This window comes from Drosophila erecta, unplaced genomic scaffold, assembly GCF_003286155.1.
Source record: "Drosophila erecta strain 14021-0224.00,06,07 unplaced genomic scaffold, DereRS2 tig00000055-arrow-pilon, whole genome shotgun sequence".
Taxonomy (NCBI): domain Eukaryota; kingdom Metazoa; phylum Arthropoda; class Insecta; order Diptera; family Drosophilidae; genus Drosophila; species Drosophila erecta.
The window spans coordinates 13689737-13703220 of NW_020825200.1; the positions used below are offsets into that span (position 1 = coordinate 13689737).

The window sequence follows — 13484 nt, forward strand, 5'->3', positions numbered from 1 at the left end:
CGGCCGTCGGTGCGGCGGCCACCTGTTGCGCCTCGATCCCGTGCGCTGGCCTGGCTACCCTGGCTCTCGACGCGATTCAAGGTATGCGGTCGTTCGGGGGAATGGAATGCCGCCCCAAAAAATTCCAACGATGCAGGAACCGAGCAGGCGGGATGGGGGATTTAAGGCAAGAAGCGTTGCCAGAGCTGCCGCCGCTTCCGCTGGCGGGCTCAAACATTTTTTGGGACCACAAAATGTTACCAACATACAACCGAAAATTTTTACCAGGCCCCCAGAAGTGGGCAGCTCGTGGTTGGCAGGCTGAAAAGTTCATTGCTCACGCGGTGGCGCATAAAATGGCTACTAAATGTTACCATACACTCGAAAAAACGCCTGGGAGGGCAGGAAATGCAAATGTGAAATGGGTGGTGTGTGGTTTATAAATTCACCAGACAGTTTATGCCATCAATTTTATAACTCACACCCCCAACTGGGGGCGTCGAGTCAATAAATTCTCGCCGGCCGCATACGTATTTTATAGTCGCACATTGCAGATCTGACATAATAACTAAGAGGCGCGCAGAATGCGTAGAAAGTGGCTTCTTGGCTGTTAGAGCGTTTCCAATGCCAAGGGGGCCTTTTGTTTGGTCTCGACTCTGTAATTACGATTATATGTACATATACATATGTACATGTATCTGGGCGAACTCTTTTCTCGCTCTTCGGGGCGTTGCTGGAATTCTATAAAATCGAATTTTTAACGTTGAAATGTTAACAGAGCCGCAGGATAGGATGGCCAGTGGGTGCCATCCAGAAGCCGAAGTGCCATCATCATCTGCTATCGATTTCCGTCATGTTAATGCTGTAAGCCTGCTGCTAGTTAACAGGCGCCCACCCCATGAATTGGCATTATTAGGATTGCCAAAATCATAGAAAGACGATTAATGTCGCGCGACGGAGATGGCATATGGTCGACTCTCGGAAGTGCCCTGTGTGCTGCGGGAGCAAGCGAGATGGCAAACGGGTAATGTGAGTGCCCTGTGGAAAATCCGATGCTTACCCGGCAATGCAGTTCCATAATAAATAATTTCCTTTAGAATACACCAATTCATAACTTATATTTACAGAATAAGTAACTAATGGAGTTGTCATCAGCAATCTTTATTTACTAAATATTGTGATGCATAATTTTTTATTGTATTTATTATTTTGTATTTTTTATTTCCTTTATTTTATTCACCCAGCCATTTTTATTATTCTTTATTTATCTAGCGTGAGCACTTATTAATTGCGTATGCACTTTGATTACAGCAATGTGTTTCACCGAATAATTGAGTCAGAACGGTTCTAGGCAGCAAATTCGCCACTGGGGCTCAAGGTGCTCGCCGAACGAGTGTGGGAGCGAGACGACCGTAGAGCGCCGCCCATTCGGTGGGCAATTTAAACTCGGTGTATGAATTTCAATGCGAGAAACGCAGCGGCCATAATGGCCGAACGACCGCCTGTGCGACGCTGAGCGCCTGTTCGCAAACGATTAAATTCAGTTTAATCATCCACTAAACAGCTACGATACCGTTTCGTTCGTTATTATTATTATTACATGCAACAAGTCGGGCGGGCACACACAATAAGAGGAATGTCGAAAACGACACACCACACCGCGCACAGCGGAAAGAAAAAGTTGGGCCGCTGAAGAGGCAAGCGAATTGAATCGACAAATTGGATTATCCGGAGAATTGAATCGAGTGGGCTATAGAGTACCCCAATACCCCACCCCAAGCCATTTGCCACTTACCGTTTAGCATTCAGATGCTGATGAGTGCACTAGCACATCTGTGCATCTCTCTAATCCCTACGCTCGTCTCGCTCGCACCTGCGTGCGCGGCTTCTAACGGCGTTTCTATTGAGTTTCCATTGGAAATCTAATCGCTCGCTAGCCGGGCGGCATGCTGCTAAATCTGCTGCATACCTAGTAAAAATGTTTGTTGTTTCTTAAAGAGCAAGAAGAAGCCCCACTTTGCGCCACTCGCTCGCACATCCGACTGACTCGACTGGTCTATATGCCATGCCATATGTGTATCTGTACCTATACCTATGTGCACACACGCATCCACATGCTTCCATTGCACTGGAGTGCGAGCACAAGCACCCAGCACCAGCACGAACAACTGCAACATTGTTGCCATGCTCCTCGCTCCGGAGGTATCCGGTCTCGATCTGCCCACCACCACACCCACTCGGCCAGCCAATCACGCTTCCAACGAGCGCGTCCAAATGTTGTAAACCGTCGCTAGCGGCTCTGTTCACCTGGTATCGTGTGGAACATTCGCTGAATTGAAACGCCGCTTTTCGTATTCGGATTGGTTGGATGTGCGCAAGCAACAAAGAAGCACAACTTCTTCAACCTCGCCGGTGGTTGGACTGCCCGCCCGGACCGCCACCACCTATTGAAATCGCCGTTGCCGCCGCCGCCGCCGCTTTCATTTTACGGTTCCCCGTTTCAGTTTCTGTTTCCGAGTGTGCGCCCTACGAGGCGCCAGTCGAGCGAAAGTGTTTCGATTAACTTTTGCCGTTTTAGATAGGATGCGATTGAAATGCTCTTAAAAATGGGATATAATCGAATCTTTAATCTTCCTATTACTAGGAGGATATGATCCCTGAATATGGAAGGAAAATATACCCAAAGTCTAAACGCTTCTCACATGATTAGATGTTGAGAACAAACTGTAGAAGTTTTAAATTATAATTCTCATTATTTTACGTTTTTTAAAGACATTTCTGCATGTAAGCAAGCGGTTCAGATATGGTAAATTTAAAGCGATATACTCAATAGGAATAAATGCCAAAACTGTTTAATGTTCAGTTAGTAAAATAACTAAATAGATTTAATGACCTAAACGGTCACAGAAAAATGAAGTGTTTAAGAATGCCACTTGTTACTTGTTAATTTTCATCAAAGCTGCAAATGCCAGGACTTAACTCAATTCTTTAATCATTTAACAAGAAACACTAGTTTTTCAATGCCAACTTTTTTTGGTTTGTATTTTTTGGAACTCTTTCAGTTCATTGCACGCCTTACAACTATTAACTAATTAGCTTAATATGTTCTTCAGCAAGATTTCAGCTCGTTAATCAGACAGTTGCACCATTAGTTTTGCACGCTGAGTGCCAAGGTATCGCCGCTGACACTGGCCACACTCTCCGGGCCGCCGGAGGTTGCGGATGTGGCATGCTTCTCGCGGATGCCCAGCCACGGCAGGCGGCGCTCCAGCTCCAGCCGGTACTTGGGATGACTGGTGGCATAGACCCAGGGATCCAGACAGGACACCGACTTGCAGGCCAGGCACGGAAGCATCGAGACAAAGGGCGTGATTAGCTGCTGCTCCCCGAAGCATCCGATGAGGGACACCACCGAGTAGGGTGTCCAGGCCAGGATAAACAGCATGTATATTATGAGGGCCGCCTTGGCGATCCGGAGCTCCACACTCATGTTATCCGCATTGGCATTGGCCGACAGCGACTTCACGTTCATCTTCTTGGCCTGCTCCGCCAGCATCTTCTCGTGAACGCGTACGTGGGTGAAGAGCTTGTAGTAGGACACCAGGATCATGGCCATCGGTATCACGTAGGACCACACGAAGATCGTGCGCACAAACAGACGATTTTCTTCCGTGTTGGTCAGGTAATCAAAGGAGCAGGTGGTCAGGAAGCCCTCTGCAAAGAATGTTTAGTCAGTTCAGCAAACCAATGGAATCCTGATGTATCCACTTCTTACCCGGCTGGTAACGTCCCCAGATCTGGAACAATGGCAGCACGGAGAACGGAGCGGCCCACAGCCAGGTGAAGAGTATTAGCAGCACAATTTGTCCGTAGCTCAATCGTCCGTCAATCGGATTGGATATGGTCTTGTACCGATCGAATGCAATGAAGGCATTCGTTATGGAGGCTCCCATCCCGGAGATGCCTCCGTTCAAAGCGTATATATCGCAGCCCAGATCTCCGCCCACTATGTAGCCAACTGTGGCGTTAAGGAGATAATGCGGCATGTTGGTGCACATGAACAGATCGAAAACGGCCAGGTTGAGGATCAATAGGTTAGAGGGAGTTCGCAGGGACTTCGAGCTGAAAGAAGATGGATTTTGGTGGGTAAAAGGTGGATTTTTGTGTTAGCATGTTCTACTTACGTGGAGAATATCCAGATGACCAATCCATTTCCGAAGATATTCGACAGCATGAGGGCGATAAAGGCGATGTAGATGGCGGCGTGGTAGTAAATGGGAGCCTCTCGGAATCCCCGCCAGTGGGCGTGCACCATGTGCTGGTACTCCGCCGGATATCCATGCCCCATGGGGAAGACGCCGCCATCTCCGGAGCTATCGTTCACATAGGCCTGCGGCCCACTTGGGCCGTTGAGGTGCATACTGCTTGATCCGCTCCAAAATCTAGTTTCCTTTGCAGCCCGACATTCCGGCCTCCGACTTGAGTCACCTTTGGCCTGGGGCAAGTGCCGTCAAAACGCTTTTATAGCCCGCCAAAGAATCTAATTAAGGCGGATTAAGAGGTGCCCATTCGACCTTGGGGTGCGTGTGCATACCTGCAAGGATAATCCCAACGTCTTAGCCGCAGCTTAGCATTCTTGAGGCGGTCAAGTTACGACTGTCAGCGTGAAGTAAAGTAAAGATACATTCGATAGAAACATACGTTTTTATTTTATATATTTCACAGATTTTTTCATTTTATTGCTTATTTTAAACGGTACAAGAACACAGAAATTTGATACACAAAAATTGTTAGCTAAGTAAATAGATAAATAAGTTCATTTAGATACATTAAGATACATTTTATATACATTACTACATATGTAATTACTAAAAATATAACTATTTTTTGGGGCTCTAACAATATAAAAAATCAATAAATTTAATTTTAAGCATTCAATTAAATAGTTAAATTACCTAAGCGAACATTTACTTAAGGGAATTTCAATCTTATTTTCTCATTGTTCCCATTTTGTATACTAACTAATATTTCAGCACCAGTAAAAAGAGGTGCTCACTAATGGCCCATAAGGGCTGCTCCAACGGATAAATTTCCCCCAGTCAGATTTCAACGCATTCAACTCAACATTCAACTAAACAATCAACTCACATGCGACTGCACGATTCGAATTCCCGCTTAGCGGTACGACCACCGCAGGCGGAAACAAGTCAAATTCGAAATGTAACGTCTCTTTCTGGCGCTTGCAGCGACAAATGCGAGTGCGAGCGAACACTTGCACGACATTTTCCGACATCGAGGAGCAGGAGCACAGAATTGACCAGCCGACCGCATGCGGCATTCGCCTCGAGCAGCGACATTCGCATTAATCTCCGTTTCCGCGGGTTTTGGCCCGACTTCGACCTGTTTCTTTCAGACGCAAAAATGAGCACCGGCGCCCAGCATGCAGAGACGGCCGTCAAACAGGGATGGCACTACGGTGCTGCCTTGCAGCAACCGAGCAGAGAGCTATCTCGCTCTGGCGGCCACAGAGAGAGCATGCTGTTGGGCGCATTCTGCGCGCCTGGTTGGTTCGGCGCTGTCATTTCACAATGACCCACCTTCACGACTGACAGCGACGGCAAAAAACGCGTCGCGACACGTCGCTTCGCCTCGCGCGATTTGTGCGGTTTGCTGTTCTTGCGGCTTGGGGCGGCGGCTGGGCTGCCTGCGGACGCCTGAGTCAATGTTTGTTTGAACAGCACCACCGGCACGGCAACGTCGGCCGTGTTTTATTATATCAACAACAAAAAACAAAAACAGCAACATTTTCATTAGGCGGCCAGAAAATATCGTACACATGACGACAAGAACACAGCCGACAGCTCAGCAACAACATCACATCGCCGCCAGAAACAACACGGCAACTCGAAATCCTCCGCTAAACACTGGCAACAAAAACAAGGAGCAATAGCAACAACAAAGGGCCACACTTGATTCGCTCCGCCTTTGTTGCGAGGCGGATATCGTGTTCATTGTACGGTACCCCTCATGCAGCGAGAACAGTTCGCGAATAGGCGGCTCTCTGTGCACCCTGCTCTTGTAAACATTCTCTGGATATGGTTTCCATTTTCTGAAATAAAAATGTTTTACAGTATTCATCTAAAAATATTGACAATAATGTTGATTGAGCGTGCTTTACATTAATGCTCTACATTAAAAATAAATTAGTTAAGTCCTTTAAATTTTTATATTTTATACTTCATTATTTTATTTGTACAATATGAGTTATATTGAGTCATACAACTAATCCCTTTTTAACAGGGAAATTTCCCCATCCGATTAAATTGATTTTATGAAATTTTATGAAATTTTATGAAATTTATGAATTTATGAAATTCCTCTTCATACATAAGACTCGGAGTAGGCAGTTACCGACAAGAAGTTTTTACTTACTAATTCTTTTCATGTAGTTATCATTCTCCCTTAATATCGTTATACTAATACGCCTCAAATTGCAGGGCATTGCGTGAGCGAGACCCCTGCTGACACAGCCGCCATCCCGCTCTGGCATTCTCATTCTCGTTCTCGCTGGCCTCGCCCGCTAGCATTAACCTTCGGCTGGTGGAGCACTCGCCTTGACCGGAATTTGGGGGCCGTTCCCATTGCCAAGTGAAGGACGCACCTTGAAACTCAAGGATTTTGCGAGTTTTGCGAAATTTCGCAAACTTTTTCGGCAATCAGTAGGTCAAAGCGAATTTTGGCAAACTTTTGGGGACGAGCAGGGCAATGTGGGGGGCACATAAATATATTGGGGGTTTTTGCTCGACTGTCGATGACATAAGCAGCTCATATATGTAATCTCCAAGTGGCATTGAGATGCGTCGAAACAAGTTCCGAGTTTTTTTTTTTTTTCTGTATGGATTTGGTGAGGGGGGATGGGGGCTCAAATATATTCACTCGATGCGTGGCGAGTTAAATGAACTCTCGCCGGGTTTTCCTCGACGCTGGTTTTTCGGGTGGCCCGGCCACCAGCTAAACACTTTTGGGCGCCTCATAGCACAGGTTTCGATTTGAGCTTTTTTGGAAGCTAAGGTTAAGGTTACTCGCTAATTGCCCCACAGTCAACCACAGCCCACCCACCCGAATGGGTGTGGCCCGCTGTAGCGCGGTCGGTGGTTGTGCGGTGGTGCAATGGTACGTTGGTGCGATGGTGCGATGGTGCGGTTCGGTGGTTCCCGGCCGGTTCGATGGTTGATTGGTACGTTGGCAAGTGTCAACGCCTCGCTTGTCCGTCCCGGTATTCGATAGTGCGGTCAGTCAGGCCCCAAAATCCAGTTTGGGTAACAGGCGCACACGATCGCGCAACAAGTGGATGGGCGGCAGCGGCGCAAATCACATTCACGCCAAGTTCCCCAAGTTCCCCCATTTGTGCTTGGCCAGGGCGTGGTCTGCCAGTCGACTGGCCAGTGGCTCTCCACAGGGGAATGGGCTGTGATGGGGCCGTACTATGGGGGGCAAGCCAGGGGTAGGGGGCTGCCCCAAGTCGTTAACTCAACTTGGCACTCGTCCAGAAATGCCGGGCATGAAGTATTTTAGAGCGTAGCCAGTGCCAGGGTCACTTTGACCTTAACTGGCCCTTTCGCTTGGAGCGTATTTGGTTCAAGGCTGTTCTCATGGCCCGCAGCCATGAGCTCCATCAAGTTCAAGGTATTAAACTTGGAAAAATGTTAATTACACAAGTCTATGTATGGGTAAACTGAGAGCAATGTTCCGCTGCACTTTGTTAAATTGTTATATTTTAGAAACTGTTGTTTTAAAACGTTAAAACAGGCAGATGAATGTGAAATTGGTACTAAAACAGTTAATACTATAATAAGAGCAGCTGAAATTAATAATGAATTAGTTTATTTTAATTGAACACCCCAATACTTTGTAGCACCACTCGTATAAAATGTACACATTCATCGCGCTAATTGGTGGAGCACTTAATCTGCGCCTGTTAAGCAGCTCCCGATTGGAGCAGTAGGGTTGCTGGCGGTGAAGAAGGCCAGGGCAAACATCAATGGCTGACCATACGCTGGTCAACAGCTCCACTGGCCATTTGGGGCCAACGCCGGCAGAATAGCCGGCGGACTCTTGGAGCAGCGCCAACAAACTGGTTTCCCCCGTCGAATCGAATGCTGCTTCTTCTTTTTGTATTTTGCCTTGGGGGCGCACTCACACACGCGAGGCAAATAGTTGGCTTCGCTTTTTGCCCCCCTTTTTTTGTTCAGTTGGGGGGATACGCTCTTTTTGTGGCTTGTGGCTGCTGCTTGCCTGTTATGATTCATGTGGGAAAACGTTGAACGCCCACAATAATGGACGCTTTTAGTCGCCGCTTCTTTGGCGCGGCTGTTAGTTAGTCGACGGCGTGGCGGTGTTAGGCGATAGTTTTTTGGCGCATAAATGGCAAGCTGTGATTTTTGCTGCGGGCCGAGTAGAAATTTGTGCAATAAGCAAAATGACGGGCACAAAACAAAATGTCCGGCCGGAGTGGGCGCCCGCAACTTCCGCCGCGGGCGCCATCATGCAGTTCTCTATTACCGCACCAGCGGCATCGACATCGACATCGCCATCTTATCGCGTATGTGCCATACCATACCATACCATACCATACCATACCAAACTATACCATGCCATACCATGTACCCCATGGCATACATAGTGGCATAGTCGTAGAACACAAGGCGTAGCGTTTGGGGGCAATTTTCCGTTTTCTGTTGGCCTGTGATGTGAGCAAACAAAATGACTGCTCAAAATTGAGCAAAATGTTCAAGCGTTTGCAGGGGCGCGAGTGTTTGCATTAGAAATTGCGGTGTTCAAACAAACAATATTTACTTGTATTTTTTTCTTGTTTTTGTTTTTCTTGTTCTTCTTCAATTGCCTGGCTTGTTGCACAGTAGAAACGAGAGCGAGATGGCAAGAGGGGCGCGCAGAGCTCGCATTTGTGGGCGTGTATAGAGCAGAGCAATGGGTTTTCATGACATTTTCGCCCTGGGTTTTTATATGAACCCCTCACCAGGTAGGTGGCGCCCTCTGTTGGCCGCTCGGCGAACCAGTCAATTTGCTTTGATTACCCTTGCTTGAAACAAGAAAGTAAACGTGCACTTTGGAGCGAAAGAGAGCGATGAATTTGTTTGCTCGGCTTAAAGAGTTTCGATTATCACTAGCATTTGCCTTAAACTGCCGCAATTTGTCAGCTTTGGCAATTTCATTGCCCACACACACAAACGCACACACCGGCGACCAGTCACATTGAAAACCCCTGCCATTGCGACACTATCGTCGTCTCGCTTGCACCCGGCCAAATGCCGTTTTACACACATTTGGTGGCATTTCGTTGCCCCGCTCGTTCTGGGCGCCTGGTGAAAAAGAGGGAATTCACTTTTGGCGGGGTTCTCGTTTTTCCAATTTTGTCCAATCGGCCTTTGTGGGCGCTGCTCTGTCGGAATTGCCGCTCCGCCCGTTGAACGGAATGAGTCCCGTACACAGGCGGATGATGGCTGATAAGGCGGGCGGGCATGTTGGCTATTGCTGTTGATGATAAGGCGTCGGCTTTTTTAGGGGAGTAGTTAGCAATTTGCGTTAAATGGGCAGCAACAGCAGAAGCAGCAGCAAATTAATTCGCACGGTAGGCGTGGTTGCGGGCCTCCGCCCGCCCACATACAACAAACTGTGTGCAGCACGTGCCGTCCTCCGGCCCAGCGGCCTTTTGCTTTCGGAACAAAAGTTCCAATTCCGATTGCGAATCGCAGTCACCGAACAACGAGCTGCGAAATTCGACAACGGCGACAAGCGATTCGCTCCGGCTGGCGGCTGCCCATGCAATGGATAGCTGGGGAACGGAATCGCTTGGCATCGCATGGCATCGCCCCACAGACAACACCACACACACGCGACTTGGCAGGTGGGGACGTGCACCGGTCCGTGGTGGTGGCGGACTTTTTCAGACACGTTCGGTTTTCGGTTCGGTTTCCACCAGGCGATCAGCAAATCTAGCTGCCATGCTGGCTCATCGCTCAAACGGCCGACGTTCGCTGGGAAACATCAGCTGCCGCCTACAGTGGGCTGCTGCAGGGGAAATGTAGTTCAAAATGGTACGCGTAAATGTACATGCGTCTAATTGTCAATTAATTATATAATTATATTTAATTATCATTTAATGTTGTTACCTTGCTCAATTTAACTTAGGCGCTTTAAAAGGTGAAATAACTTTTGTACATAAAAAGGCATACCTAATTGTTGTAGTATTAGGTGCATATACTTAGTTTGACTTGCGATCTGTGGATTTTTGTACCCGAGGACTTTGAAAGGGAAAACTAATGGACTACCAACAAAAAATAAGTTCATGTTTTATATGTTCCCAAATCTTGGTTTATAGCTCATTCGAAAATGTATGGTAAAAATCTTATGAATCTTGACTGAATTTAATAGATGAGCCAAAACATATTAGGATAGTAATAATATATTTTATAAATTATTATATAATATATATTTTTTTTTTTTTAATTCATCTTTCAAGGCGACTTATAAGTGTATTTGAAAAATTTAAATAGCGGATTATACAATTATAACAATAGGAAAATGTTGTATTTATTTTATTTATGAATATGTTTTATATGGGCGAGGGTATTTGATGCTCGTTTCATTTCAAGCCCTTTAAAACCTTGGTATTTTTTGTGTGTTCGCCGTGCGGTCATACTGACCCAATCAGGTGAAAGCGACTTCGGAATTATCGCGCTACAGGGCGATAAGTCTGACGACTGATTAGTTAACCAGCGGCGATCGTCGAGGTGAAAGTTCACACAGCTCCGCTCCAAGATGTCAGCAAAAGCAGTCAAGTCCAGCAAACCAGGCGCCTCCAAGGAGCCGTCAGCGGTCACTAAGTTGTACCTGTTTGCGTATAACGCCGGTCAGGTGGTCGGATGGAGCTACATCCTGTGGCAGCTGGTCAACTACTACCTATTGCAGGGTCCAGAGTTCCGTGCGAAAGTCACGCTATGGGAGTACACACGGCTGGCCGTGATCATCTTTCAGAACGCCGCATTCGTGGAGATCCTCAATGCTTCTTTTGGCTTGGTCAAATCGAACCCTGTGGTCACTGGCTTCCAGGTGTTCAGCCGCATGATGGTGGTCGTCGGCGTGGTGATGGCCACGCCAACTGGAAAGGTTTCACCCGGTCTACCCATCGCCCTGCTGGCCTGGGCCATCACTGAGATCATCCGGTATGGATACTACGCCCTGAACATCGTCAAGGTTGTGCCCCATTTCGTGGTGTTCCTGCGGTACACTACCTTCATTGCCCTGTATCCCATCGGCGTGACCGGGGAGCTGCTGTGCTTCTGGTGGGCCCAGAGCTATGCCAGTGAAAACAGCGTTTGGAGTGTGGTGATGCCCAACAAGTGGAACGCCACCTTCTCATACTTCGGATTCCTGTGGATCGTCATGCTAGGCTACATCCCCATCTTCCCGCAACTCTATCTGCACATGTTCGCCCAGCGCCGCAAGATCCTGGGCGGTGGAGCCAGTGGTGCGACCCAGAAGAAGGCCAACTGAACCTTGACCAGCGGCGAATGCAAAATATTGCATCATTTGCATATCTTTGGCCGTCGCACTTTGGAGTCGTTTTCGCTTTTTGGGGTCTCTCTTGCCTCACCTCTTACACAAGCACATTCGTTCGGACTAAGCTTAGTTATAAGTGGTTTTGTGTACAAATAAACCTAGATACTCTTTCCAACTAATTTATTTTCCCTCCGCTTTTAACGTGTGGTGTAACAGTAACGGCTTAAATATTAGTACATTAATGCTGCGACCATTGGATGGTCTTTAGGTCGATGCCCTCCTGGACCATCTCCCACAGCGGCGACATCTCGCGCAGTCGCTCCACATGCTTGATGCACTTGTCGGCGGTGTAGTCCACCTCCTCGACGGTGGTGAAGCGTCCGATGCCAAAGCGTATGGAGCTATGGGCGAGATCCTCGTCGGTGCCGATAGCACGCAGAACGTATGATGGCTCCAGGGAGGCGGAGGTGCAGGCGGAACCACTGCTGAGGGCCACATCCTTAAGGGCCATCAGAAGGGACTCGCCCTCGACATAGGCAAAAGACAAGTTCAGGCATCCATTGTATGTGGCTTTGGCATCACCATTCCTAATGACATGCGGCAAGGCACTTGAAATCCTGTCCAGCAGGCGATTGGATAAAAAGTCCACCCAGTTCTTGTCGTAGTCCATCTCCCGCAGGGCCAGTTCTGCAGCAGCTCCCAATCCCACCGCCAGCGGGGCTGGAACCGTTCCACTCCTTAAGCCACGCTCCTGACCGCCTCCACTTTGGATGGGCTCCAGACGAACCCTCGGCCTTCGTCGAACATAAAGGGCTCCTACACCCTTCGGGCCGTAGATTTTGTGGCCCGATATGGACATTAGATCAATGTTCATGGCGTTAACGTCCAGCGGGATCTTTCCCACCGCCTGGGCGGCATCCGTGTGAAAGAATACTCGGCGAGACCGGCACAGTTTGCCAATCTCATCGATTGGCTGCCGGACTCCGATTTCGTTGTTAACCGTCATAATGGAAACCAGCGAGGTTTCCGTTGTGATGGTTTCCTCCAGTTGCTGGAGGTCGATGAGTCCGTTGGCCAGCACTGGCAAGTAGGTGACTTTAAAGCCCTCGTTTTCCAAAGCACGGCAAGAGTCTAGCACGCACTTGTGCTCCGTCTGGGTGGTGATCACGTGCCGCTTCTTAGTGCCGTAGAAACGGGCAACCCCTTTTACTGCTATATTATTCGATTCAGTGGCGCCGGATGTGAAGATGATCTCCTTGGGATCGGCGCCAATCAAGGTGGCCACCTGCTCGCGAGCTTTCTCTACCGCCGTTTCTGTTTCCCAGCCGTATGCGTGGGTACGGGAGTGGGGATTTCCGTAGAAGTTGGTCAGATAGGGGAGCATGGCGTCCAATACACGTGGGTCCATTGGAGTGGTGGCCTGGGCATCCAGGTAAAGTGGTCTACCCTCGGTCTGTTCGTTCTTTATGTTGAATCGCACCTGTCTCTCCCTAAATTCTGTGGAAATCCGATGTTGGTAAGCGGCTATTGTGCATGTTGGTGGAACCGCTTACCTTTGGATGTGGCGGCTGGTTTTGCCGAGGTGGCCTCGTGTCTCACTACATTGGCCACCGCATTCGTCGCCCGGGAGCGGATGACCTGCGTCTGGATACGTCCCAGCACTTTTTGCATTGTGATGGAATCCTAGAAATTCTGGTGTTAAAATTCGTTATCAAAGCGGATTTCACAATCAGTGGGACCGTACTGAGCGGCTCAAAATATACCAAAGGACTCGGGTATACACTTTAAAATCATTTGGTTCGATTATGCAGAAGCAAGTTTATAAATTTGTATAGATTAATACTCTTATTGCAAGAAACCGATATTTCGACAAATTATTTGCATTCAAAGTAAAATTTACAAAGAACTAATAAAGATACATTTTT

The 13484-nt window shown here is 48.0% G+C and overlaps 3 protein-coding genes across 3 annotated transcripts; 1 reads left to right on the plus strand and 2 right to left on the minus strand.

Moving 5' to 3' along the window:
• Window positions 1–2953: 2953 nt before the first annotated feature.
• On the minus strand, window positions 2954–4696 carry LOC6542315 (opsin Rh5). The gene is made up of 3 exons (XM_001969748.3): window positions 4164–4696; window positions 3755–4101; window positions 2954–3693 (listed from the first exon to the last, which is right to left on the minus strand). Exons 1-3 carry the CDS (start codon window positions 4397–4399, stop codon window positions 3128–3130), a joined length of 1149 nt encoding a protein of 382 aa, XP_001969784.1. The 5' UTR covers window positions 4400–4696; the 3' UTR covers window positions 2954–3127.
• A 5976-nt stretch (window positions 4697–10672) lies between these two features.
• LOC6542114 (very-long-chain (3R)-3-hydroxyacyl-CoA dehydratase hpo-8) lies at window positions 10673–11738 on the plus strand. Its single transcript, XM_001969749.3, has one exon. The coding sequence runs from the start codon at window positions 10819–10821 to the stop codon at window positions 11551–11553; it is 735 nt and encodes a 244-aa protein (XP_001969785.1). The 5' UTR covers window positions 10673–10818; the 3' UTR covers window positions 11554–11738.
• Window positions 11725–13335, minus strand: LOC6541538 (probable cysteine desulfurase, mitochondrial). Its single transcript, XM_001969750.3, has 2 exons — window positions 13113–13335; window positions 11725–13056 (listed from the first exon to the last, which is right to left on the minus strand). Exons 1-2 carry the CDS (start codon window positions 13228–13230, stop codon window positions 11798–11800), a joined length of 1377 nt encoding a protein of 458 aa, XP_001969786.1. The 5' UTR covers window positions 13231–13335; the 3' UTR covers window positions 11725–11797.
• Between the last annotated feature and the right edge of the window lie 149 nt (window positions 13336–13484).